This window comes from Gorilla gorilla, chromosome 10, assembly GCF_029281585.2.
Source record: "Gorilla gorilla gorilla isolate KB3781 chromosome 10, NHGRI_mGorGor1-v2.1_pri, whole genome shotgun sequence".
Classification (NCBI taxonomy): Eukaryota; Metazoa; Chordata; class Mammalia; order Primates; family Hominidae; genus Gorilla; species Gorilla gorilla.
This window is the reverse complement of record NC_073234.2, coordinates 25,299,195-25,326,645: the sequence shown is the minus strand read 5'-3', so window position 1 is coordinate 25,326,645 and position 27,451 is coordinate 25,299,195. Positions and strand designations below refer to the sequence as shown.

The window sequence follows — 27,451 nt, the reverse complement described above, 5'->3', positions numbered from 1 at the left end:
GGTTTTCTGTTCCTGTGTTAGTTTGCTGAGGATGATAGTTTCCAGATTCATCCATGTCCCTGCAAAGAACATGGACTCATTCTTTTTTATGGTTGAACAGTATTCCATGGTGTATATGTACCACATTTTTTTTAACCAGTCTATCTTTGATAGCCCTTTGGGTTGATTCCATGTTTTTGCTATTGTAAATAGTGCTGCAATAAACATATGTGTGCATATGTCTTTATAATAGAATTACTTATATTCCTTTGGGTATATATCCAGTAATGGGATTGCTGGGTTAAATGGTATTTCTGGTTCTAGATCCTTGAGGAATCATCACACTGTCTTCTACGATGGTTGAACTAATTTACATTCCCACCAGCAGTGTATAAGCATTCCTATCTCGCCACAGCCTCACCAGCATCTTTAGTTTTTTGGCTTTTTAATAATTGCCATTCTGACTGGCGTGAGATGGTATCTCATTATTGTTTTGATTTGCATTTCTCTAAAGATCAGTAATGTTGAGCTTTTTTTTTCAAATGTTTGTTGGCCGCATAAATGTCTTCTTTTGAGAATTGTCTGTTCATATCCTTTGCCTACTTTTTGATGTTTTTTTTTCTTATAAATTTATCTAAGTTCCTTGTAGATCCTGGATATTAGACCTTTGACAGATGGGTAGATTGCAAAAATTTTATCCCATTCTGTTAGTTGCTTGTTTACTCTGATGATAGTTTCTTTTGCTGTGCAGAAGCTCTTTAGTTTAATTAGATCCCATTTGTCAGTTTTGGCTTTTGTTGCTTTTGACGTTTTCATCCTGAAGTCTTTGCCCATGCCTATGTCCTGAATGATATTGCCTAGATTTTTTTCTAGGGGTTTTATGGTTTGGGGTTTTACATTTAAGTCTTTAATCCATCTTGAGTTAATTTTTGTGTAAGGTATAAGGAAGGGGTCCAGTTTTAGTTTTCTGTGTATGGATAGCCAGTTTTCCCAGCGCCATTTATTAAATAGGGAATCCTTCCCCCATTGCTTGTTTTTGTCAGGTTTGTCAAAGTTCAGACAGTTGTAGATGTGTGGCATTATTTCTGAGGTCTCTATTCTGTTCCATTGGTCTATATGTCTGTTTTGGTACCAGTACCATGCTGTTTTGGTTACTGTAGCCTTGTAGCATGGTTTGAAGTCAGGTAGCATGATGCCTCCAGCTTTGCTCTTTTTGTTTAGGATTGTCTTGGCTATATGGGCTCTTTTTTGGTTTCATATGAAATTTAAAGTAGTTTTCTTCTAATTCTGTGGAGAATGTCAAAGGTAGTTTGATGGGTATTGCATTGGATCTTTAAATTACTTTGGGCAATATGGCCATTTTCACAATATTGATTCCTTCTATCCATGAGGATGAAATGTAAAAAAAAAGACTATAAGCAGTCTCTTAGGTTTCTATTGCAGTATGCAGTCTCTTAGGTTTCTATTGCAGTATGTTTCAAAAGTACCAAGTAAATATAAATCTTATTTTTACTTTTTGAAAAAGTACATTGCCTAAAATTATGCCAGAAAACTGAATTTTTTTAATTTCAGGAATCTTTGAATTTGGCAAACACTCTCTCTTTGCATATAGATAGAAAGGAAAGAAAGAAGAAAGGAAGGAAAGAACCAAGGAAGGAAGGAAGAATGGAAGGAAAGAAGGGTTTTACCCCTGTCTTTGTATACCTATATGTGTCTATCTGCCTATCTACAAGTTGTTCTAAATAGGGTTACAGATTTTAACTCCAACACTTATGTTCAGTCTTATTTTTCCCTTAATATACCAGATATTTTAATGCAGCATATGGTGATGGGTGGATATATTTTCTGGGAGCTCAGTGTTTGGTATAATATATTTAAAATCACTCTATTATTAATTGTCTTTTTGATTACAGCCGTAAGTGGTTCCCAGACTGATTTAGAGTGTTCTTTTTCAGGTTTGAAATTATAGGGAACGGATCCTTTGCTTTCTTGAGTGCTGATGGAGTCCATAGTTCCAGAGGATTTATTGATATCAAGTGGATTTGCAGCAAACCTAAATATTTTTTATAGAGCAGAAAAAACTTGAAAATGACTATCACACTTCAAGATTGAAAGAAGAGCTAATTATGCAAAAGTGGCTTTCTCACTTATTCTGTTATAGAATACAGAACCTCTGGTGAGGGCCCATTTTCTAGTTTATAGATGGAAACTTCTTGCTGTGCCCTGCCATGCTTAAAGAGACAAGGCCGTTCTCTGGAGCCTTTTTTAATTTTATTTTATTTTTTATTTTTATTTTTAATTTTTTTTATTAGACTTTAGGTTTTAGGGTACATGTGCACATTGTACAGGTTAGTTACATATGTATACATGTGCCATGCTGGTGCGCTGCACCCACTAACTCGTCATCTAGCATTAGGTGTATCTCCCAATGCTATCCCTTCCCCCTCCCCCCACCCCACCACAGTCCCCAGAGTGTGATATTCCCCTTCCTGTGTCCATGTGATCTCATTGTTCAATTCCCACCTATGAGTGAGAATATGCGTTGTTAGGTTTTTTGTTCTTGCGATAGTTTACTGAGAATGATGATTTCCAATTTCATCCATGTCCCTACAAAGGACATGAACTCATCATTTTTTATGGCTGCATAGTATTCCATGGTGTATATGTGCCACATTTTCTTAATCCAGTCTATCATCGTTGGACATTTGGGTTGGTTCCAAGTCTTTGCTATTGTGAATAATGCCGCAATAAACATACGTGTGCATGTGTCTTTATAGCAGCATGCTACATAGTCTTTATACTCATTTGGGTATATACCCAGTATATACTTTATACTATATACTGGGTATATACTTTATAGTCATTTGGGTATATACCCAGTAATGGGATGGCTGGGTCAAATGGTATTTCTAGTTCTAGATCCCTGAGGAATCACCACACTGACTTCCACAATGGTTGAACTAGTTTACAGTCCCATCAACAGTGTAAAAGTGTTCCTATTTCTCCACATCCTCTCCAGCACCTGTTGTTTCCTGACTTTTTAATGATTGCCATTCTAACTGGTGTGAGATGGTATCTCATAGTGGTTTTGATTTGCATTTCTCTGATGGCCAGTGATGATGAGCATTTTTTCATGTGTTTTTTGGCTGCATAAATGTCTTCTTTTGAGAAGTGTCTGTTCATGTCCTTTGCCCACTTTTTGATGGGGTTGTTTGTTTTTTTCTTGTAAATTTGTTTGAGTTCACTGTAGATTCTGGATATTAGCCCTTTGTCAGATGAGTAAGTTGCGAAAATTTTCTCCCATTTTGTAGGTTGCCTTTTCACTCTGATGGTAGTTTCTTTTGCTGTGCAGAAGCTCTTTAGTTTAATTAGATCCCATTTGTCAATTTTGTCTTTTGTTGCCATTGCTTTTGGTGTTTTGGACATGAAGTCCTTGCCCATGCCTATGTCCTGAATGGTAATGCCTAGGTTTTCTTCTAGGGTTTTTATGGTTTTAGGTCTAACGTTTAAATCTTTAATCCATCTTGAATTGATTTTTGTATAAGGTGTAAGGAAGGGATCCAGTTTCAGCTTTCTACATATGGCTAGCCAGTTTTCCCAGCACCATTTATTAAATAGGGAATCCTTTCCCCATTGCTTGTTTTTGTCAGGTTTGTCAAAGATCAGATAGTTGTAGGTATGCGGCATTATTTCTGAGGGCTCTGTTCTGTTCCACTGATCTATATCTCTGTTTTGGTAGCAGTACCATGCTGTTTTGGTTACTGTAGCCTTGTAGTATAGTTTGAAGTCAGGTAGTGTGATGCCTCCAGCTTTGTTCTTTTGGCTTAGGATTGACTTGGCGATGTGGGCTCTTTTTTGGTTCCATATAAACTTTAAAGTAGTTTTTTCCAATTCTGTGAAGAAAGTCATTGGTAGCTTGATGGGGATGGCATTGAATCTGTAAATTACCTTGGGCAGTATGGCCATTTTCACGATATTGATTCTTCCTACCCATGAGCATGGAATGTTCTTCCATTTGTTTGTATCCTCTTTTATTTCCTTGAGCAGTGGTTTGTAGTTCTCCTTGAAGAGGTCCTTTACATCCCTTGTAAGTTGGATTCCTAGGTATTTTTATTCTCTTTGAAGCAATTGTGAATGGGAGTTCACTCATGATTTGGCTCTCTGTTTGTCTGTTGTTGGTGTATAAGAATGCTTGTGATTTTTGTACATTGATTTTGTATCCTGAGACTTTGCTGAAGTTGCTTATCAGCTTAAGGAGATTTTGGGCTGAGACAATGGGGTTTTCTAGATATACAATCATGTCGTCTGCAAACAGGGACAATTTGACTTCCTCTTTTCCTAGTTGAATGCCCTTTATTTCCTTCTCCTGCCTAATTGCCCTGGCCAGAACTTCCAACACTATGTTGAATAGGAGTGGTGAGAGAGGGCATCCCTGTCTTGTGCCAGTTTTCAAAGGGAATGCTTCCAGTTTTTGCCCATTCAGTATGATATTGGCTGTGGGTTTGTCATAGATAGCTCTTATTATTTTGAAATACATCCCATCAATACCTAATTTATTGAGAGTTTTTAGCATGAAGGGTTGTTGAATTTTGTCAAAGGCTTTTTCTGCATCTATTGAGATAATCATGTGGTTTTTGTCTTTGGCTCTGTTTATATGCTGGATTAGATAGAATATGCTGGATATAGAATAACATTAGATATGATACTAGCAGATAAGGGTGAGGTCTGTGTCATGATTGGAACTCAATATTCTACTTTTATACCTAATAATACTGCTTCCAGTGGAACCATAACAAAAGCATTACAATGTCTTCCTGTTTTATCCAATGAACTAGCTAAGAATTCAGGAATAAATGATCCCTTCACTAATTTAATGGAAAAATGTTTCAGCAGATGGGAAGGACTTATGTCCTCAATCCTTACTTCTTTTGCTGTTATAATAGGTGTGCTTATTCTTGTAGGATGTTACATCATATTCTGTGCCCAAGGCCTAGTACAAAGGCTTATAGAAACAGCTCTCACAAAAACCTCCCCTACATCTCCTTCTCCATATTCTTATTCCTAGGCGATCAAGAAGAACAGCAAAGCCAAATTATGTTAGAAAAATTTGAAGAGGAGGAATTATTAAAAAAAAAAAACAAAGAGGGAAATTGCCAGAGATTATAAATTCCTCTTCAAAGGGTTTAATTGTGTAATGTCCTTGTTCTTTGTTCAGAGGCCCAACCTTCTTGTACTCTCTTGTTTCTATCCTGCAAACAGCCCTCCTGTTCTTGCTGTGCCCTGACACACCCAGACATGTCTCAGCCTCACTCTACATTCCTTTCCTTATTCAGAAAAAGTTTAGCCTTCTCATGCTCCACAGGCAGACCTCTTTCCTTCCCTCCTTCTCCCCCATCGCGTGGGGGAGAAGAGTATTATAAACCTTCTTATAATAGAAGGTTTAAGTGTTTAGCCAACTGGGACTAGTTTAGGTTGTGTGGTCTGACTCCAGCCAATGGGGAATGATACAGAAGCAGGGACTGCATTAGGAATAAAAACTCTTACTCTCCTTTTTTCAGTGTGCTCTTGCGATGGTGGCTGATGCAGGCAACACCTTTCTGCAGAAGTAAATTGCCTTGCTGAGAAATCCTTTGTCTCAATGCTGGTTCTTCTTTGTGGCACTGAGGACTTGTTTCTTTCTTTTTTTTTTTTTTCTTTCAAGATTTATTGCAAAGAGTGAAAGAACAAAGCTTCCACAGTGTGGAAGGGGACCCAAGTGGGTTGCCCTGAGAAACTTGTTCCTAACATTAAAAAGGCAAACCAGCTGGGCGCAGTGGCTCACATCTATAATCCCAGAACTTTGGGAGGCCGAGGTGGGTGGATCACTTGAAGTTAGGAGTTCAAGACCAGCCTGGCCAACATGATGAAACCTCGTTTCTACTAAAAATTCAAAAATTAACCAGGCGCAATGGTGCACACCTGTAATTCCAGCTACTTGGGGGGCTGAGGCAGGAGAATCGCTTGAACCCAGGAGGCAGAGGTTGCAGTCAGCCAAGATTGTGTGACTACACTCCAGCCTGGGCGACAGAGTAAGACTAAATCTCAAAAAAAAAAAAAAATGGCAAACCTTGGCTACACTTAGCACTCAATTAAAGTAACTTACCAGGTTTTACCTTAAAGTTAAAAATTGCTAGGCATTAGTGGAAACTACTGAAAATAGATTTACAAGCAAGGTATGTAAGAACAGTAAAATGTGTTTTTGTTTGCAAAAGGTTATAAGAAGGCATGGAAATGTAAACTTTGGCCTCGGGATAAAGGATTGTTTTGAGATAAAATAGGAAAAAGCTGAAGGTTCAAAGAAGTGGTGGAAGAATTGTGAAAATTAATTTTGCAGAAGAGGTTCTCTTTGTGAACATATTGGCTACATTCAAGAAGGATATTATATGATTTTTCTGTAAATTGAGCATTGAAATAAAATCACAACAAGGTTTTCCTATGGTGCTAATCTGCTCTTTGGCAAAATTTGTAAAGGGTTATAAAAGGTTTTTGCTTCTTTAAAATTTCTGAGTCATCATTTTGGCAAAATAAATAATTTATGGTAATCTGTAATTCTATTTCATATTATCAGTGTTTTAAATCTTGAACATATTTGACAGCCTTCCCAAAATCAAACTTCAGTTTCCAGGTTGGCTTCCCTGGCACCTGGCTTTTCAAATACTTCAGAGGGCCCCTACAGTGTCCAGAAAAATGAAGTAAACAGGACTATTTGACATGTTTAGGTACATGGGATTGCCAAAATGTTGTTCAATCTTTTTTAGGTTATATCTTGGTGAATAAAGCTAATGTATGCTCTAAAATTGTATGGGATTTCTATAATTCTAATGTCTGAGTGTATGCTATCAGTCATAATTAAAGTTGTTATGTTAGGTTAATGTAAACCACAGAAATAACCAAACTTCTTTGTCAATTGTGTTTCTAAGTGTAACTACCCTGGACATTTTGCTATTCACAGACAATTGTTGTCTTGTTTTAATCCTTTTCAAAGATGGTTTATAATAAGCTATAGAACTTTGACAAGTGCTCTTAAATACAGATCTCTGATAACTTTAGAGATTGTGACATTGGAATAAAGAAAACTGTACAGGGGTCATGAAGAGCTGAAATGTTCACGAATGTCAAGCAAAACATGAGTTAACTAAATAAACTGAACTCAGGAAGCTGAAGCAACCTTTTTAACCTTTGCTTGGAATATTATTGATCCTTGTTTTGTTTTGCAGAGTCAACATTATTTTGAATTATTTACGGCCTTTAATAATTAAATAAGGTGTATACTCCTGTAATCAAGACCTGGAGCATGTTTTTTTTCTCTCTGCCTGGTTCCTCTAGAATTTGGAAACTATCTGTGAGTGTTCTTAACTTATGGCAATATGGTTGTTTGCATCAGTGCAACAAGAATCCATTTTTCTTTTGCAACAGGACACAATTAGAGAAAGTGTTTATTTTACCAACACTTTGACTGGAAGGGTAAGCTTGCCTTTAAGGAGTCAATCTCGACTTGCAGAGCCAATAAAAGTCCAGTGGGGAAACTGGCCTCATACCCTTGCTTACTCAGTCCCTGTACAGGGTTCCTGACCTGTGGTCAGTAAAGAATGTCACTTTCTAACAGGTCTAGAAGCTCCAAGTTTATCCTGGGACCTTAAGAAGGGAGGATCACCCAACTCATAGGGTTTTGAGGATGCAAACCCATGACTGGGCTGGGCTTTAAAAGGTCTTATCTGAGATTCCTTGTGGAACAAATTTCCATCAAAGCCAATCCAAAAGGCCTACGTAGAAATAGTTATTCTTGCTGCACTTTATGCAAATAATCAGGCCAAGCATAAAACTAAAGTCTATTTTGGAAAAAACTCAGGATGATTTTTTTTTTAACAAAAATGAGGACTGCAGAGAGAAAACTATATTTCAAAGCTTATACATTTGTTATTAAATTCTAAAATCACTAGTTGTTTTGAAGTTTTTGCTTACATTTTAGACTAATCCTGCATGTTCTTGTGAAGCAACCAGCAATCTCTGGCTTCAGGTCAGAAAGAACAAGAGGGATGGGTAATGTAAAAATCTGGATCAATATTATAGTTTTGAGCAATTATCCTGCAAATCCTGCCAAGTGATGGGAATAAATAGGGTGCCCATCACCGGAAGGTTTCCTTTGTGGGAAAGTAAGACAAAGGGAGCTAACCAAAGCCAAGCAGCATGCACCCAAATCCTAGCAACATAACTATAGCCACCAGTTAGCTGGGTATGTCACAAGACATTCTTTCCTCTCCTTTATTGGAGGAGGACTCAGTTCCACACTTTCACCTTAGCATTTAACTTATGATAAGGAGTCCAAGCAACTCCTCTGAGACATGTTTTTGTCCTAGACTCAATTCCAAGCTTCAGATCAAAGCCCTAGGAAAGAAAACTGGATCTGAGGGATCCAGAGGCAGATGATAATGGAAGTTAAGAGGCAGAATGCAGGTGAGTGTGGCTGGTTCCTGCTGATTAAGGCAACCCCAAGCTTCCTGGTTCACGGATAAAGGCCACATTGATATCCATGGCATAAATGAGGTCTAGGGAACTCCAAGGCTACTGACAGTAGGTGGGAAAGAGACACAGGTTAGAGTGGACATTTCCTATTCTCTAGCCTCCCCTGCTTCAGGGGTGAAAGCCGCTTTGGCACTCTTGGCAGGACCTGCCAATGTCACCGGGACTCAGGGATGCAAAGATGGAAGAGGGAAAAATGTTGCTCTTCCCTCTCTCCCTCACATACCCTGGGTATCTGCTAGGAAGAGAAGGGAGTCAGGGACACCTGCTCCCCTCTTTCTCAATGGCAAGCCATTCAACTTCAGTCTGTGCCCTTTTCAAATGCATCCTGGACCCCCTGGGACTCCTTTAAAAATGCCTTCTTTTTCCTTTCTTCTCCTCTGTTCTCTCTTCACAGTCAGGTAATTGTGTCTCCATACTACGGGATACTCCTCACAGTTAGGTAATTGTGTCTCCATACTATGAGATACTCCTCTCAGTTAGGTAATTGTATCTCTGTACTATGGGACACTCCCCTCAGATACATCCTCCAAAGTGGAAAAGGTTAATTTCCCAAACATTAAACTAGTAGACTTAGGATTGGGCTCAGGGGAAGGGAACCCAGGAGCCCAACAAGCCTGCAAAAGGGTAAATATTTTTTTTTTTTTTTTTTTACCAGTAGGGCTTTTCGCCTGCCTCTCCCTGTGCAAACTGATAAAAGGCCTCGGAATTTTCAAGCCATTCTTACTCCTCCCCTTGTTTTGTTTCGTTTCGATATATGTTTTCTAATAATCCGGTTTGTCTGTTCTTGCCTTCAGGCCATCAAACTCCAAATGGTCTTGCAACCGGAGCCTCCGACAATGGCTTCTTCTGCTGGGACCCCTTAGATAGGCCTCTGAGGGAGCTCTGACTGCTGTTTCCCCAAAACAGTGTCCCCTGTCAGCAGGAAGCAGTTAAGTCAGTCTTCATCCTTATCCTTAATATAACAGCAGTTAGATGTACTTCTTTAGAGGGAGTAAATTTATCAATTTAGAGCAATTCATCCTCCTCTTTCCATCTTTGATTCACAGTTAATAGGCTATAAATTTTGATAATGTAGAATAAACTACAGAAAACTTCTTGAAGGAGTTAATTGCCTCATTTACATAGTGGACATAGCTGTTCCATTTATTATGAAATGTTTTAAATAAATTCCTACCAACATGCCAGGGGTTTGGTCTAGGTCCTGCTGCTCACCACACAAAATGCCACTCACTAAGATGAGTTTTGCCAGGAAAGAAGGCAATTGGGTGCAGCAGTCAAGGAGAGTGGGAGGTAAAGTTTCAAACCTGTCTCCTTGACAAACTAAAATTGGGGTTTACATACCAGGAAAGGCAGGAAAAAAATACTAGGAAGAAGTAAGAAAGCAATGGATGAGGGGTCTGGCATATGATTGGATGTGGTGATCTGATGAGTTTCTGTTCCTCACTTGAGGGTCAGTTTCCCAAGGAAGGATCTCAGATAAGACAAATGTGAGTTTCACTTTTGAGGACCAGGAGGGTCAATTTCTATGTTTATTCAAAAAAGCCATGAATATCAGTTCTATGAGGAAATTGGGCTGGTTTCAAAATGAGAGGAAAAGTAAACTTTATATAGAATTTCATTTAGAAAAATAAAGTAGTTGGATTAACTATGTTTGATAAAAAGGGAATGAACTATGGCATCACATGAAAAACAAGCCACATGGCAAATTCCTTCAAATAGTCATTTTATGCTTACAGCATTTTAGTACTTTATTGCCAGCTGTAAGTTTGATTTCTTTTTAATGAAAATTGAGAACACTTAATTTGGAGGAAATACCATGAAAGAAATGGCGTAACTATAGCCATGTGCCTGGTCTATTTTCCACCAAATGCTTAGAAGGAGTTAAAATCCAAGGAATAGAAAACACGTATGATAGATGCAGTAGGCAGATAAGGGCGGATCCCCAGAGAATCTCTGACCCACCCCAAAAGTGTTTACATCAGATGCTTTTGTGCAGATGAGGGAAACTACCCAAGGCCTTGTCTGGTCATGCCCACAATGGACTGGGGGCCTGCTTGCACACTGGGAGAATGGGGTAGAGCCACCGAGAATTCAAAGCTTATGCAGGCAGGAGGAGCCTGGCCTCTTCAGCTTGTGTGTGTGATAGCCTGGTATTCAATCTGTGAGGTGGCACTGTTGGCAGGATGCCTCCCCTGGCTTTTTTTTTTTATACTGAGCGTTTTCTTTTGATAAATTCTGCTCTCCTCACTTTTCAATGTGTCCACATGCCTAATTTTTCCTGGTCGTGTGACAAGAACCTGGATTTTAGCTGAACTAAGGAGCAAAAGATCCTGCATCACATACGCAGAAAAAGAGGCAGAATTAGATTAAATTTAATCTTTAATATACTGAAAAAATAGGATTTTGTGTTTTTCTGTTGAAAATAAAACCCACAGAAACGGAGAATAGCATGCTAGTTTCCAGGGGGTAGAGGGAAAGGGAAATGGGAAATTGCTCCTGAAAGCACAGAAACTTTCATTTACGCAAGATGAATAAGTTCTAGAGATCTCTTCTACAACATAGTACCTACTATTAACAATTTAGTAATGTGCACTTTAAAATAATTGAGAGGCTGGACACGGTGGCTCATGCCTGTAATCCCAGCACTTTGGGAGGCTGAGGCGGGTGGATCACTTGAGGTCAGGAGTTCAAGACCAGCCTGGCCAACATGGTGAAACCTCGTCTCTACTAAAAATACAAAAATTAGCTGGGCATGGTGGTGCATGCCTGTAATCCCAGCTACTCCAGAGGCTGAGTCACAAGAATCACTTAAACCTGGGAGGCGGAGGTTGCAGTGAGCCAAGATTGCACCACTGCACTCCAGCCTGGGCAACAGAGTGAGACTCCGTCTCAAAAAAAAAAAAATTAAGAGACTGTATCTCGTGTTGCGTTCTGATAAAAATAAAAGCAGATAGACACAAAAGAACATAAGGACATATTTGGAGGTGATGGATACGTTTAGTACCTTAGCTGTGGTGATGGCATCTCAAGTGTACACAAACTCACCAGAAAGTAAAAATTAAGTATGTGCAATATTTTGTATATCAATTTGACCTCAATAAAGCTTTAAAGAATAAAGACATATATTAAAAATAAAAACAGGTTATTGTAGTTTTTTCACTTAGAAGCATTACATTAAAATTTTATATTTGGATAGAAAAAGAAATAAATTTGTATTTCACTAAAGAAAAAGAATAGGCACTGTTAACATCCATACATATTTCTTTCCATTCTTAATTTACATGCAAGGATTTGCTTTTTTTGTTTTGTTTTGAATATTTGGCCACATGACTTTATTTTATTTTATTTGAATACATTTAAAGGGTACAAGCATAATTTTGTTACATGGATATATCACAGAGTGGAGAAGTCTGAGCTTTTAGTTTATCCATCACCTAAATATTGTACATTATACCCAGTGGTAATTTGTCATTACCCACTCCCCACCAAACACTTCAGGCTATAATACACAGATGAAAAATTCAGAATTCCATGCTTCAAATATTATATTTGTACATATACTGCTTCTTTCCTTCCAATCTACCACATAGCACATATAGCTAAATAACATTCCTTTAAAGTTGTTTTATTCTATGCTATTTTAAATGCAAAAAAATCAAACTATTAAATAACTATTTAAATGATTACTAATTTTTTATTTAGCTTTTCTTGTCAATGCCATGGAAAAGACAAACCAGAAATCCAAGTATAGAGTAAAAGTTCTGTTCAGAAGTTGTCTTTATAGTCAATTCAGGATAAAATACTTTTCTCCTATTTAGATGATGTCTGTTGGCAGAAACTTTCTGTTAGAAACTTTACCTAAAAATCTTAAGTCTTTAAAATCTGGCTCTGCTTTAACATGCAAGGTATTTCTACATTTTGTTGTACATTTACACACCACTGGTTCCATTGTGCGTCAAGATCGCATCTCTCTGGCAAATGCCCTTAAATGTGGAGCTACAGTCTTCAGAATACACCCACTTTCCGGTGATAACGGCACAGCTCCTGTCATCAGTTGGTCCAATCACTGAAAACCTAAGAGACAAAGGACAGATTTTTCAGCATTTATCTTAAAATGATAGTAGTATCTTTTAAAGTTTTCTCCAGCCAAACTTTTATAGGTAATTCTTCAGCAGCCAAAGTTTTGCAGAGGTTTTAGAATGGAATTTTCATTGCTAATGCAGCCTCTTCTCCTCTTTCCTGTCTTGGTAACAACACCATGCAAGCTCAAGCTACACTAGAAGACATCCCAGTTTCTTCCTTACCTCTCAAACCTCTCATTATATACACCTGCAAGACCTGAGTATTCTATGTCCAGATTATCTCTTCTATCCATTCACTTCTCCCAGCTTCTCAATTTAGACTCAAGCTACGATTATCTCTCCCTTATCTCTAGCCATAGCCTTCGAACTGACCTCCATAATTTCAGTTTTGTTTCCTATCTATTAAGTTTCCACATAGCAGCATAAATAAATTTTTGCAGGTAAGTAGATGCCAAAATGAAAGTTTTCAATAGAAACTACATAGTGATAGGTATGCTATAACAATGTGAGTTGGGAGGCAGTCGCCCAAGATTTTGTTTAAGTCAAAGTAAAACCTATTAGGTGACTCTTAAATTCCTCATATAACTTCCACAGTATAAGGTTAGGATGATGTGCAATGTATAAATGGAATGCCTTTGAAGAGCGCTATTTTTTAAACTATTCTTTCTAGTTACTAATGATTATTTAAGAAAATACAGACTGAACACTGTTATAACCACCTGCATGTGCGTTGTTTTCCTTAAATGATAGGATAAAAGCTTTTAAAAGTGATATTTTACCTTTATAGTAATGCTGGTTTCCAAAAAAGTAAAAAATAATATTAATTATAATAAAAATTAGTAATAAATCTTACTTTTTTTCAAATACTGCATTAAAAGCAGGTCCAGGAAATGGATACGACTTCATCCTTTAGTTTTATGCTCACGAAGGATGATAATAAATGTAGAATAGATGTATCCAGGAGTAGATAAATATCTAAACTGAAATGAACTATGACTCCATGGCCTTTGCTCCAGACTTGCCACATCTCAAGTGTTTTGGTCGTATGACCAGTAACTGAAGGCACAGAAGAAAATGTCTAAACGTGACCCTTCAGAATTTGAAAGCACTCTTACATGCAACACCTCATGTTGTTCACATAAGAACAATGTGAAGAAAGTATCGTGGATCTTTTCATACAGATAAGGAAGCAGGTATCAGGCTGGGAGTGGTGGCTCACACCTGTAATCTCAGCAGTTTGGGAGGCTGAGGTGGGTGATAGTTTGAGCTCAGGAGTTGGAGACCGGCATGGGCAACATGGCAAAACCCCGTCTCTACAAAGCATACAAAAAATTAGCCAGGTGTGATGGCACCACACCTGTAGTCCTAGCTACTCTGAGGCTGAAGTGGGAGAGTTGCTTAAGCCCAGAAGGTCAAATCTGCAGTAAGCCACGATCATGCCACTGCACTCCAGCCTGAGCCACAGAGCAAGGCTCTGCTGAAAAAGAAAGAAAGAAAGAAAGAAAGAAAGAAAGAAAGAAAGAAAGAAAGAAAGAAAGAAAGAAAGAAAGAAAGAAAGAAACAAAGAAGGAAGGAAGGGAGGGAGAGAGAGAGAGAAAAGAAAGAAAGAAAAAGAAAGAAAGAGAGAAAGAAACAGAGAAAGAAAGAAGAAAAGAGAGAAAGAAAGAAAAAAGAAAAAGAAAGAGAAAGAAAGAAAGAGAAGAAAAGAAAAAGAAATGGATATCAACAAGTTTAGTTGAATTTCTGAAGGGCAAAGTTTTTAAATTCATGTTTTCTGATTTCAACTCCAGACCTTTCTACACATTCCAGCTTTTATTTATAGGTGAATTTTGTCTTTGCTTTTACCACATGAGAAGTATTTGCATAAAATTATTTCAAATGAGATTTAAATCAGCTTAGAAATTTAAAAATTATTATGAATTTTAGACAATTAAACTGCCAGGTGACAATGAATACTTTCCATCCCATTTTTCAAAATTAGTGAATGTTAAAGAAGAGAGGAAGCAAAGAAAAAAAAGGGGGGGAGGAAGGAAAGAAAAGAGAGAGCTAAAAGGGAAAAAGGAGAAAAAAATTTAAAGATAAGGGAAAACAGAGAAAGAAGAAAAAAAGACTGGAAAGTGAGGAAGTTTAATATAAAAATAATTCTATAAATAAACATCAGCACCCCTCCCTTACAAATAACTACTCACAATTCTGGAACTAAAAAGTGTTCATCTATCCACATCCATAGGTTTCCTTGGAATGTAACATATAGTCCAATCCAACCAAAATGTCCAGGTTTTAAACGGTTCTGTATGAACTCCTGCAGAAGAAATAGTGTATTTATTCATTCATTTGTTTAAAAACATTTTGGTGCCTTCTATAGTGTAAGTCTCTGTGCCGGCATTAATAAAATACATTTTCTCATATACATTAGCATTTTTTTCGTGAACAATAGTGACTACATTGTGGCTAACACATGTTCAGAAGCAATGACAATAAACCTCCCATGCCTCTTAGGCAGTGAACTTGCACCTAGCCATTTTTCCTTGTGCAGTTAGATCCTGTTTTTGATTTCTCACCAGCTCATCCAAATTTTGAATCACCAGTAAATGTGCCTGTAGCTGTGTACAATCACGTTGACTCTCTTTCCACGTTTTAAAAGAAGTTGAAAACCAGTAACATTTCCCTTCGTTCAACAGCCAGTCATTTGGGCACAAATAATTGTGTCCTAAAGGAAAATATAGGGGAAAATTAATTAAACTTTACAGCCAACAGGGAAGATAGAAATATTATCAAATGTGACTACTTGGAAAATAGATTTTTCCAACTCATTTTTTTTTTTTTTTTGGTCAATAAAAAGGAGTTCAGACCAGGCGCGGTGGCTCACGCCTGTAATCCCAGCACTTTGGGAGGCTGAGGTGGGTGGATCACCTGAGGTCGGGAGTTCGAGACCAGCCTGACCAACATGGAGAAACCCTGTCTCTACTAAAAATACAAAATTAGCCAGGCATGGTGGCCCATGCCTGTAATCCCAGCTACTTGGGAGGCTGAGGCAGGAGAATCGCTTGAACCTGGGAGGTGGAGGTTGCGGTGAGCCGCGATCGAGCCATTACACTCCAGCCCGGGCAACAAGAGCGAAACTCTGTCTCAAAAAAAAAAAAAAAAAAGCAGTTCTGTAAAATGAGAATAATTTACTAACCTGTGTATTTCCAGGAGTTGGGCAGGGTTTTTGATGATGGAGTAGGGGAGAACAAAGCCTGTGAATTCTGATCCCCATAATCAGAGGAAGCAAATTATAACATTTTTGACAGTTAATTACCAACTGAAAAAGTAAAAGCTTATTACTTAATTTCCTCCACTATCTGGTTCTAATTCCTTTGACATTTCAAGATTGTCTTTACAACCTGCACTTCATGTCTGTGAGATTACTTACTATTACTGATGCACTGGGTACTTATTCTCCTGTGCTTTTCATTCATACTGTTCCCTTAGTCTTGAATAGCCTCCTCTTCCTTCTTTACCCGCTAACTTTTTCTTTAATATACTGTTATATTTCCACCTCAAAAAGGAAGCCTTGAACCGTCAATTTCTGCTATCTGTAAGACTCAACACATAGATATCATAATTGATACCTTTGCTAAAGCAAAGGACAAATCGTTTACGTCCTATTCACTTGTAAAAATCTCCATATCCTCCACCTGATTGGAAGGTTTGTGAGGTGGGACTGTCATATTCATCTTTGACTCTCTTATCATTTAGTACTTTGTATGTAATAAATGCTTATTGTTGAATGTTGAATGGTTGGATTAAATATTTTTAAGTTAAAACATGTCATATTTTCATTGTTAATATTTTAGTTTGTCAACTATGACCCTAAAATGTTATTAAAAAATTACTTTTAGAAATTAAACTATATGTCCAGCTAAGATTAAAAAAGTAACCTGAGCAGGTATAATTTGAAGAAGGTTACTATGACCTAAATTTAGATTCATGAAACTTCATATATATTCTTAACTCATTAATACATGCTGTGTCAGGGCAAGAGTGGCCAATGCTGAAAAATTATAATTTAAAAAAAATTGAAAAGATTCAGGATAACTAAATTGTAATTTCAGTTGTACAAATACATAGTTGTTTGCTAAAAGGTATAAAATGACCTCTCATATACCTCCCAAGTTATGATTCGAGAGGGGATATTTATTAACTATTACTAGTGAGAACGTGCCACTTGGATGAAATAATTTTATTATGTAGATATTGACAGACTGGTCAATGAAGTACCACTGGAGTGCTGCCAAACACAATGAAAATACTCCAAATGATGAGTGTAGCATTGTAAAACACCAGAAGATGCAAGATGTGGACACTAACTGTCCAAAAGAGTTATTGTAGGTAACTCAGATTTAAGTCCCATCTTCTAAAAGAAGAAGAAATACAGGATGAAAGTTGAGAAAAACATTTATTGAGCAACTCTTTATATCAATTGCTCTCTTAGATGCTTTAGATAATAATAACAACATACACATATAGCCATTGTCGTGGGCCAGGCAGGTTTCTAAGCACCTTATATACACTTCGTTTCTAAAATATCTTTGTAGAGTTAAATGACACCAGGAAGATACGAAAAGGAAAATTGAGAATATGAGAAATTGTGCCCAACCATGACCTACCTTTTGACAAATAAATGGCAAAAAAAAAAAAAAAAATTAAAAGGAGGGGACAAGTGTCTATAAATTAAGACTCAAGAGGCATATTAACCAAATGCAATTGAAGTCTTTGATTATAATTCTAAGAAATCAAATGAAAAGAAAAAAGACATTTTAATGCTGACTATTAGAGGATATTAAGAAGTTATTGCTAGCTTTGTTAGGAATTGCGGTAGACAGAATTCCAAAATGACCCCATTGGTCCAGCCTCTGGTGCACATGACCTGTGTAATTTCTTCATAACTATGGGTAAGACCTGTGAATATGACGAAATATCACTTGCATGATTAGGTTATATTAGATAGCAAGATGACGGGATTTTGAAAACAAAAGAAAAGTCCCCATCTGTTGATTTTGAGTTAATCTAAAGAAAGATTATCCCAACTAGGTCTGGCTTAATCAGATGTAAGTCCATGAAAGAGGGTTGAGGCCTTTCCTGAAGAGAGAGATAACTCCTGTTGCCTTTAAAGAATTCAGCTTCCATGTTTCGAGAGGGTGTACAAGAGCGACACGTGGTAAAGAAATGCAGAGGCCTCCAGAAGCTTAGAGGAGTCATAGCTGAAAGCCAGAAGGAAAGCAGTAACCTGTACCCTGCAACCACAAATAATTGTGCCAACACCATAAGAGAGAGCTTGGAAGAGGAACCTCAGCTCTCGAAAGATGGGTGGTCTGGCCAACATCTACACTGCATTGCCTGTGAGACCCTGAGCAGAGGACTTAATTAAACGTGCCCTGACTCCCAACTCGTGGGAACTGTGAGGTAACAAGTATATGTTGTAAAACATATACAGGAGTATATGTTTTACATATGTAAAACATATGCAGGAGTTAATAGTGAGATTGTGGTTGTGTTAAGCAAAACGAGCCTTTAGCTATAAGATTCACATATTGAAGTATTTAAATATTCAATGGTATAATATCTAGTCGCTACTTTAATATAATCTAGTTTGAAGGAGTGATGATGGTGGAGATACAGATGGAAAATATTGATTATGTATTGATAATTATTAGTGCTGTTTTAAAGGTACAAGAAGACTTATTATACAATTCTCTCTACTTTCATGTATATTTATATAATAAAAACTTAAGTATATAATAAAAAATAAAATCCTATTGAGTAGGTGTCATTATCACCCCCAATTTACAGTTGAAGAAATTGAGGTACATAGGGATTATTTAACTTTATATATTGATATAGCATATAAATATCAGAACTGAAACTCTAACTCTGTTAGCTTAGTTCTATAGCTTATGTTCTTATCCACTGCACTATACTGCCTCCACACTGTATTACTGTATTAGAGTTCTCCATAGCCACAACCAATGGCATTTACATATATGTATATATGTGTGTATATATGTATATACACACACACACACACACACATATACACATATAGAGAGAGATTTAAGGTATTGTCTCATATAATTGTGGGGGCAGGCAAGTCCAAAACGCACAGAATAGGCCAACAGGATGAAAACCCAGGAAAAAATAGTATTATATCTTCAGTCTGAAGGAAGTCTGGAGGTCAAAATTCCTCTTCCTTTGGGGACCTCAGCAGTTTTTCTAAGACTTTCAATTGATTGGATAAGATCCACCCACTTTATGGAGAATAATCCATTTCACTCAAAATCTACAAATGCAAAATCCAATTTCATCTCAAAAATATCTTCCCAGTGACATCTAGACTGGTATTTGACAAACTGCCTAGGTATGGTGGCCTAGCCAAGTTGACACAGAAAATTAATCATCACAGTTTGTTTAATCTACATGAAATATTCTGTGACACAGTTATTATTATAATATCCTCATTTGAAAGTTTAAAAAACTATGTTTAATTTGCCTAAATTCATGTGAACAGTTGGCTGAAATCTCTTGATTCAAACATAGGTCTATCTCAAGCCCACACTCTTCGCACTACAGCCTACAGCCATTACATGTCACACCTATCAGTGGATGCTCGATAAATATTTGGCAAGTTAGGTATGGCAGGAAATCCACTATCATCCTGTTGTTGACTCACTAAAACCCTAGTTTTTTTCTCCTAGAAATCACCGCAATTGTCCTGCCTTTCAACCATTTGATACACGGCAATGGCACTGAGGAAGAGGATGTCCTTTTCAGCCCCATACCTTTCTCCACCAGTGCTGTTGGCTTACTGTGTAACATGGGTGAACGCAGGAAGAGGGAAGTGAAAACTAAATTTACCCCTAAGAGTAGCACATAACAAACAAAAAGAGTATTACCTGATAGACTGCTGATGTTTACATTCTGGGAGAAATCCATTTTTTTATCTGTACTCAGTGCAAAGAAAAGATATGAGAAACGTTTAAAAATTAATAGCAATCTAGGTACATGAGAATAAAGTACCAGCAGAAAATGAAGGCATACTAATAAAAATTGTGAGTTTCTCTTCTCCTATGCATCCACTCCTCTTCTTCCCCAGATTTAACTACGTTTCGCCATATCTGTTTTTACTCCTTTAAGTGCAAATCACAATTCTATTTTTTAATTTTTATTATTTTTATTTATTTTTTTGAGACGGAGTCTCACTCTGTTGCCAGGCTGCAGTGCAGTGGCACGATCTCGGCTCACTGCAAGCTCCGACTCCCAGGCTCACGCCATTCTCCTACCTCAGCCTCCCGAGCATATGGGACTACAGGCACGCACCACCATGCCCAGCTAATTTTTTGTATTTTTAGTAGAGATGGGGTTTCATGATATTAGCCAGGATGGTCTCGATCTCCTGACCTCGTGATCCGCCCGCCTCGGCTTCCGAAAGTGCTGAGATTACAGGTGTGAGTCACCATGCCCGGCCTGCAATTCTAAATATTATGTGAGATCTTAGACTTCATGTATGATGTTACATTTTTGTATATTATTTTTTTCACTGGACTTTTTAATTGACATTCTTTTTTCTTTTCTTTTTTTTTTTCATTTTTATTACTATTCTTAACTTTTTTTTTTTTTTTTGACACAGGGTCTGGCTTTGTCACCTAAGCTGAAGTGCAGTGGGCCATCACGGCTCACTGCAACATCTGGCTCCTGAGCTCAAGCCATCCTCTTGCCTCAGCTTCCCAAGTAGCTGGGAGTACAGGCGCACACTTCCACACCCAGCTAATTTTTGTGTATTTTTTTTTATTAGGGACGGGGTTTCGCCGTGTTGCCCAAACTGGTCTGACTCCTGGGCTCAAGCACTCCACCTGCCTCGGCCTCCCAAAGTGCTGGGATTACAGGCATGAGCTCCAATGCCTAGTCTTGATCTTATTTTCCCTTGTTGCAGACCCCCCCAAAAAAAAAACTCTTTTGACCATATCATCAAGTTCCTTCAGCTTCCTAGTTGCATTATTTATAGTTTGTTTTCGTATAGACAGAATTAATTGCTAGCTAGGAAAACAGAACAGTTGTTAATTTGAAAAGTCTTTTAATTATATTCTTGGGCTAGCTTCATTCTATCCAAAGTTAGCCACCCACCTCCCACATTCTTTTTTGTTGTTGTTCTTCCAAAAGAATGAATGGAAAAAATATTTACTTGATTACTCTTGTTTTCAATCTAAGTTAAAATCAAGATTGCTCGTAACTTTGAAGGCATTGCTCCAGTAGAATCTTTTTAGGTGCGTTTAAAAATCTGATGCTAATTTGCTTTGGGGGAAAACTAATTATTTATGTAAACCCTTTAGGATTATATTTTTACTCATGGTGTTCTGAAATTTTCTATCTATCTATCTATCTATCTATCTATATCTATCTATCTATATCTATCTAATCTATCATCTCTTTCTATGTATTATCTGTTTTTGTATTCTGTTCCGAACTTAGTGGGTTCTTGTAAGCTGAAAACTCATGTTTTTTGGTTTTGCTTTTACTTTTGAGAAATGGTTTATATTACTTTTTTCATTATTTTATATCTACTTTTTTTCACCTATTTTCTTCTTCTGGAAGCTTGTTAAAAGAGCTATTGACCTTTCTGGATAAACAGGCATTTTTTGATTTTCCATCTCAGATATCCTCTTATATTTATTTATGTTTTTTTTCTGACATTTTGCTCTATGCTCTGGGATATTTGGTTAGCTACCATGACTTTTCAGAAGAAATGGCGCAAGAAATAGCCAAGCTATGTAGTAGACCTATACACTACTCCCCTCTCTCACTCCAAAACCAAAACAAGTGGGTATACACCTTATTGCACCGACCACCAGTCCATAAATCACGAGCTCTACCTAGCTCTATCTATATATCTCACTGTTTTAGAGAGTTCTTCTCTCTCTTTTTTTTTTTTTTGCATGATATAGGGGCAAAATCCACTGTGTAAATAGACCGACAGATTGACAAGACACCAATCAAAAAGAGCATGGCTTAGAAAGTCTTTCACTTAATTAGTTTGCTTCATATTTTTGACTTTCAAAAGTTATTTTATTTTTAAATTTCATTGGTAATAAGCATTGTATGTATTAAAGAATTACCTTGTTTTAGACCTTCATTTACCCTCTGACTCTCCACTCTGAAATGGAGCCCTGCCTTAGCTTAACCATGATGAACAGCTTTCATCTACACTGCAGCTGTCTTTTATGCTTTATTTGAACTAAGGTTCTCCCCATTGATTTATCCAATAGCATTATGCTATCCACTTTTCATTTTCTTTAAAATTTTCTCCCCTTTCCATTCTATGTGCTTTGATTAATTTACTCTATTTTGTTATCTTTTCTTCTTCTATGGATAGATTATTGGGAGAGAGGAGATATAAATATTTATGGTCAATACTCCATTTTGACTGGAAGCCATGAAGAATATTTTAAACTGGTCAAAATCCAAGGACAAATTTTATAGAAACACACATATTGTAATTGTTACTAATTTATCAGAATAAAAAATATGGCTAGAAAAAATATTTTTCCTACTAGTAATTCATCAACATGTCAAATTTCATTGATTTCTTCTCAATAGCGTTTTTCTTTAAAAGAATAATTATTGCATTATTTATGTCATTTTACCATTTATATTTTATTGAAGAGAAAACTGATTTACAAGAGAGCCGAGTGGCCTGTAAAGGTCATACTCAGTGTCTTACAAGAAATTTTCTCCTGAATTTTAGGAACATTTTTAAAGCCATAGTAATTACTACAGTGGATTCAACTTCTCAGAATTACTGGTTAACAGAAAGCAATACCTACTTAGATAGATTCATAATGACTAAAAATAGTCATTTAACATTGAATGTTAAATAAGTAGACATTTTCAGGTAATTAGTAATTGATTTCAATGTAGCATTGAACAAATTTGAGGTATATGATTGATATTTACAGAAAAAATACATTAAGTAGGATATATATTTGGTCTGAGAAAAGTCTGATATTTTCCCTTGTTGTATTGGGAAAAACACAAAATTGCCCAATTGCCCAATACAAATATGGATCCTTTATTAAGAAGTAAAGGATCTTCTACGCTACAGAAGTTGCTTTAGGACTTACCTATTTTTAGAAATCTCATCTCAAAAGCCCCCAAAATCTATTTCCTGTCATGTTATATGTAAAACACTACTCATTTTAGCTCACAGCCTTAAAAGCAAGACAGAAAAATCAAAGAAACTATGAATTTCTTTGGTTGTTCAAATAGAATAGCTACAGTATACACATATAAGTACCACTTCAGGAAGAAAAAAGTCTGGAAGTCTACCTAAAATGGTTTTCAGATGGGTCTTAAAATATATATATATATATATACTTAAATAATGATCTCACAAAGTGATACCAATGAGCACATACTCTTTTAGTAAAAATACATTACTTTTTTAATTATAAGATAATAAAGTCAACCTCTATTGGGGGTTCTTTATAAGAAAAGATGCAGAATAAATACCAAGCTTGCATTTGAGCATTTAATTTTTTTAATTTAATATAATTTTATAATATGACATATGCCAGTTTTGGACTACAATGTAGAGTTTATCTTGGCATTAAGAGGAATGAAGGATCAACATTTATCTTCTGAAAATGTTCAAATAAATAAAAATTTGCTACTCACGCCAAAACTTCAGGTCAATCACTGTCATAATGAAAATAAGGATCCCAATGCATCCAAATACGAGCAGAAGACAATAATATTGTGGATATAGGGAGAAATCTGAAATGTTGAATTTTAGAATTCTTGTGATTATTCACTTTATGAATATTTTTCTGTTTCATTTTTATTACAGAGACAACTCATGTTCATTTTAGATATGTCATTAGAATTTATGATTAAATGAAAATTTAAAAATAAAAAGTCTAGAATACCAAACCAAGGAGATACTATTATTAAACGTTTTGGATTGTACTGACATAGACTTGTTAATTATTTGGTGGTGTTTTTGAGGACCTAAAAATGATGTCTTAAATTCCATATAAATTATACATACAAATACATATTATATATCATATATATATTATATATGATATAAATATTTGTTATATATAAAATATATATATACAATGTAAACATATTATTCTATACATGTAAATTATATAGAAAGAATAATATATAAAATGTATATATCTATGTCAGGCACAATTACGTGTTTTATTCAATTTAGTGACTCACTGCTAAGAAATAAAAGAGGGAAAGAAATATTTATTAAAATTCTATTATATACCAGTCACCGTACTGGAAATATCCACATTTTATTTCACCTTACACCTGTAATATATTATATTTTTCTGGGTTTGACTCTTTAGACAGGAGTCAGTTTCAGCTTGGGTAGTATTAGATCTCCAATTAATGATGCTTATATGACATCTATGCTATAGTATTTCATCGCATTAGAGTTGGCAAGAATAGTTTCCTTATAAAGGAATAAACAAGTAATCTCTAGAGAGGTTAAACAGGGGCATGTATAATAATCCTCTTTCAATTTTATCTACTTTTTTCCACATATTAGCACTTTTGAATAAACTGGATGTATACACTTTTTTCACAAAATTATGACAGGTTCCTTTTATATGCAGACATCATATAATTAATATCTCAATCTACAATCATTTTAGTTAGTTTGCCAGGCTAGTGGCCAAAGAGAAAGCAAAGTAATTTGAGATACTCTGATAATTATTCCCTATTTTTTATTATTTTATCTATAAACAAACATTTAATTTCATCACCTTGGTTGTACATTTCACAAATAATTTGTCTTCTAAGTCATAATAAAAGTGCTGTTTCTCAAATCTAATTTCTGTGTGGATGCTTTACTTCAATAGGTTTTATGGATTTACTGCATCTGATTAGATCTATAGTATATACTTAGAGAATTTACTGTATGTAGTGTACCTTTTGAAATTTACTACTCAATTGTCTGTATTACTGAGTAAGTCCAAAATAATTTTCTTTCTTTTTCTTCCCTGTAGATATTTCTGCTGTTCAAGCAAATATGGAAAGACTTCTACTTAATAGAAAATCGTCAAAATACATTTCTGCAATTTTATGAGAAAATAACAATCAAGGGTATATGGATCTGTAGTTAACAAGTGCTCTTTCCATACATGCCAGGGAGGGAGACTTTAAACTTCTTGCCAAATAAGATTTATAAAAAACCGAACAATAGACCAAAAAATATTTTCGTGTAAACCATGATTTATATACTATATCAAGCCAGGTGAACAGATTGCTGAGTACCTGAAGTGCAGTATGCTGGCCTATCCTAGCAATGCTTGGCTAGATGCCATTGGCTTACATGGGGCTATATGAAGAAATTGTCCTACAAAATCTGCTAGTGCTACTATTGCAAGAACACTGATTGTATTATTTTATGTGCTTCATGAGAAATCAGGAAAATATTTTTTCTGATTTAGGATCAAGATTAATTATATCAATCTTAAGGAATAGGTGTAACTTTATCTTATACACAATGTGAACTGAACAACTGGTAAGAATTCCCTTAGGTCAGTAATAACAAGGAAGCTTGGAAGCAAATGTATAGCAAGCACAAACATGCCTACAGTAATTTTTCTGGCCCAATTTATTTTCCCAGCCCTATCCTTTCATTCATAATTTAAATGGATATTATCTTATATTTTATGTGTCAATACTCAGATTTTAAGTCTCTGTACACATTTGTATATTAAAAAGTAGTTTCACATAAAAGCATCATCAGGTAGATTTTTCTTATTATATATCAAAGTATTGAGATTTAAGAAGGCTAAAAGCTTCTGCCCGGAGCCATACATTTAGTCTGTGGGCTTTAGGGTCTGAATAATTTTTTTTGTTTTTTTATATATGGAGTCTTGCTCTGTCACTCAGGCTGGAGTGCAGTGGCATGATCTCAGCTGACTGCAACCTCCGTCTTCCGGGTTCAAGCGATTCTCCTGCCTCAGCCTCCCAAGTAGTTGGGATTACAGGCACACGCCACCATACCCAGCTAATTTTTTTTGTATTTTTAGTAGAGACGGGGTTTCACCATGTTGGCCAGGCTGGTCTCGAATTCCTGACCTCAGGTGATCCACCCACCTCTGCATCCCAAAGTGCTGGGATTACAGGCATGAGCCACCGTGCCTGGTCTGCCTCAGTCAATTTAACACCAATGGTACTAGTTTTTGCTGCATGGAAGTAAGTTACTATTGAAAAAGTAAACATTTGTTTCATGATATTGAAACATAAAAAAGATCCTGAGTCTTCAGATAATAAGAAAAGTGTCATTTTTGGGGGGCAGGGGGTGCAGGGGAAGTTTGCATTTGCTAGATATAAAATGAGATTGTACACGAGAATGTTCAATACATATGGCAGAACTGCCACTGTGAATGGTAATTCTGAATTTCTGGCCTATGTCATCTTAACTTAGGTCTTGGCTATTTCAACAAGATTGTTTTCAAAATTCCTGAAAAAGCAAACAAAGCCAACCACAGAGCAGCCCTAAGGAGCAAAGATTAATGTTTTTTTTGTTTTTTTTTTTCTCTCTTCTCGCATTCCCAGTGGATTGTTCTACCAATCCTATAGGGCTTTTACAAAGATTAAAAATATTATACATGTATAAGCATAAATATATATATAAGCATATATATATGCTTTAAGTTTATATAAACTTTTAAGTTTTGTAGGAGGAAGTTTCTGTAAAAACACAATTTTTCAGCCTTTTCTTCGAAAGTTATGTTCTTATGCTACAACACACAGGATTACACATCGTCATATTCGCATTTCTCTTACCTCATGGCTCTGAAAATGCAGACTTTTTATTGTTGATGCTTTCATGAATCTAAATAATCTAACAGACAATTTATGACCATTTTTATATTCCTTATTATGATCAATTTTAAGATGTTAAAAATATTCTAAGATAATTCTCTTCCTAGAAGAATAATGAAATTTTAAATGTGGTGATGGGGAGCAGTATTCCTACCTTTAGATTTCTGCTTCGATTTACAACGATTCTTGAAACTCAGCATCATATACCCATCTTCATTCTCCATCTCTTCAAATGTCTAATGTCTTATTATCCAGAAAATAGTACAAAGAAAATGGAAACTAATCTCAACCTTGGATATGTCTCTTTGGCACAAGGTACTAAAAGAAAACTAAAAGGAAGGCCAAAAATAGTCAAAATTTACTCAGACACAGATGTCTAAAACCACACAGGATGTGTTGGTAAATGAAAATGGATATAAGCTTGTTAATATCTGGCTACAATTCTGTGAATTTCAAGGTAAAGGTAGCTAGTGTGTTCTACTGTTTTCAACAAATGGACTTGTGTGTTCCTGCCACTTGTGTGCGGTGTATTAGAAACATAATTCCTTCCTTCATGTCTTTTATAATAAAGTAAGAGAAAAAATAAAATAAAACAAATAATCTCTAAACAAACAAAACAAATGTCTAGGAAAATAAAAATTCAAATTAAAGAAGTTAAAATAGCAATTTTGTTATTTGGGACATATTTGACTAGCAGAGTCCAAATAACCATGGTTAGATGGGGCAAATAGGAAAATAAAAGATCAGCAAGTCTCAAGTTAGTGAAAATCGGAATCACTTGCAAAGAACTTAACTTTTTAAACTTTTTTGTTTGTTTGTTTGTTTTTCAGAAAACGCCAGGCAGATTTTCCTTCAGTAGGTGTGGCAGTTCATTTTGTGTCAACTTGGCTGAGTCACAGAGAGTCCAGATAGTTGATCAGACATCATTCTGCTTA

General features: G+C 36.1%; 2 protein-coding genes across 5 annotated transcripts in view; one reads left to right on the top strand and one right to left on the bottom strand.

Moving 5' to 3' along the window:
- The window catches only part of CLEC2A (C-type lectin domain family 2 member A), a 34,947-nt gene extending 16,791 nt beyond the window's left edge, over positions 1 to 18,156 (top strand). Inside the window, exons 5-6 of one of the 4 annotated variants that reach the window (XR_010129301.1) lie at positions 1,935 to 2,155; positions 5,538 to 5,644. Coding sequence is in view for 3 of the 4 variants with exons in the window: in XM_031001064.3 (XP_030856924.2) it covers positions 1,935 to 2,049 (115 nt within the window). In the remaining variant the exon portion in view is untranslated. Of the gene's footprint in view, positions 1 to 1,934; positions 7,179 to 9,335 lie in introns of those variants that run through there. The other 3 variants (XM_063693807.1, XM_063693808.1, XM_031001064.3) reach the window with 3 other exon arrangements.
- KLRF2 (killer cell lectin like receptor F2) lies at positions 11,854 to 26,740 on the bottom strand. Its single transcript, XM_004052684.4, has 6 exons — positions 26,671 to 26,740; positions 23,334 to 23,432; positions 19,559 to 19,606; positions 15,185 to 15,333; positions 14,813 to 14,925; positions 11,854 to 12,615 (listed from the first exon to the last, which is right to left on the bottom strand). Exons 1-6 carry the CDS (start codon positions 26,738 to 26,740, stop codon positions 12,471 to 12,473), a joined length of 624 nt encoding a protein of 207 aa, XP_004052732.2. The 3' UTR covers positions 11,854 to 12,470.
- Positions 26,741 to 27,451: the final 711 nt, after the last annotated feature.

Coding starts and splice junctions, on each gene's coding strand:
- KLRF2 (XM_004052684.4), bottom strand. CDS start 26,740: ATGGAGAATGAAGATGGGTATATGATGCTGAGTTTCAAGAATCGTTGT. Junction 15,334..19,558: donor AAACATCAGCAGTCTATCAG/GTAATACTCTTT, acceptor ATTTTCCTTTAG/GACACAATTATTTGTGCCCA. Junction 12,616..14,812: donor CACTTTTTAGTTCCAGAATT/GTGAGTAGTTAT, acceptor TTTGTCTCTTAG/GTTTTCAGTGATTGGACCAA.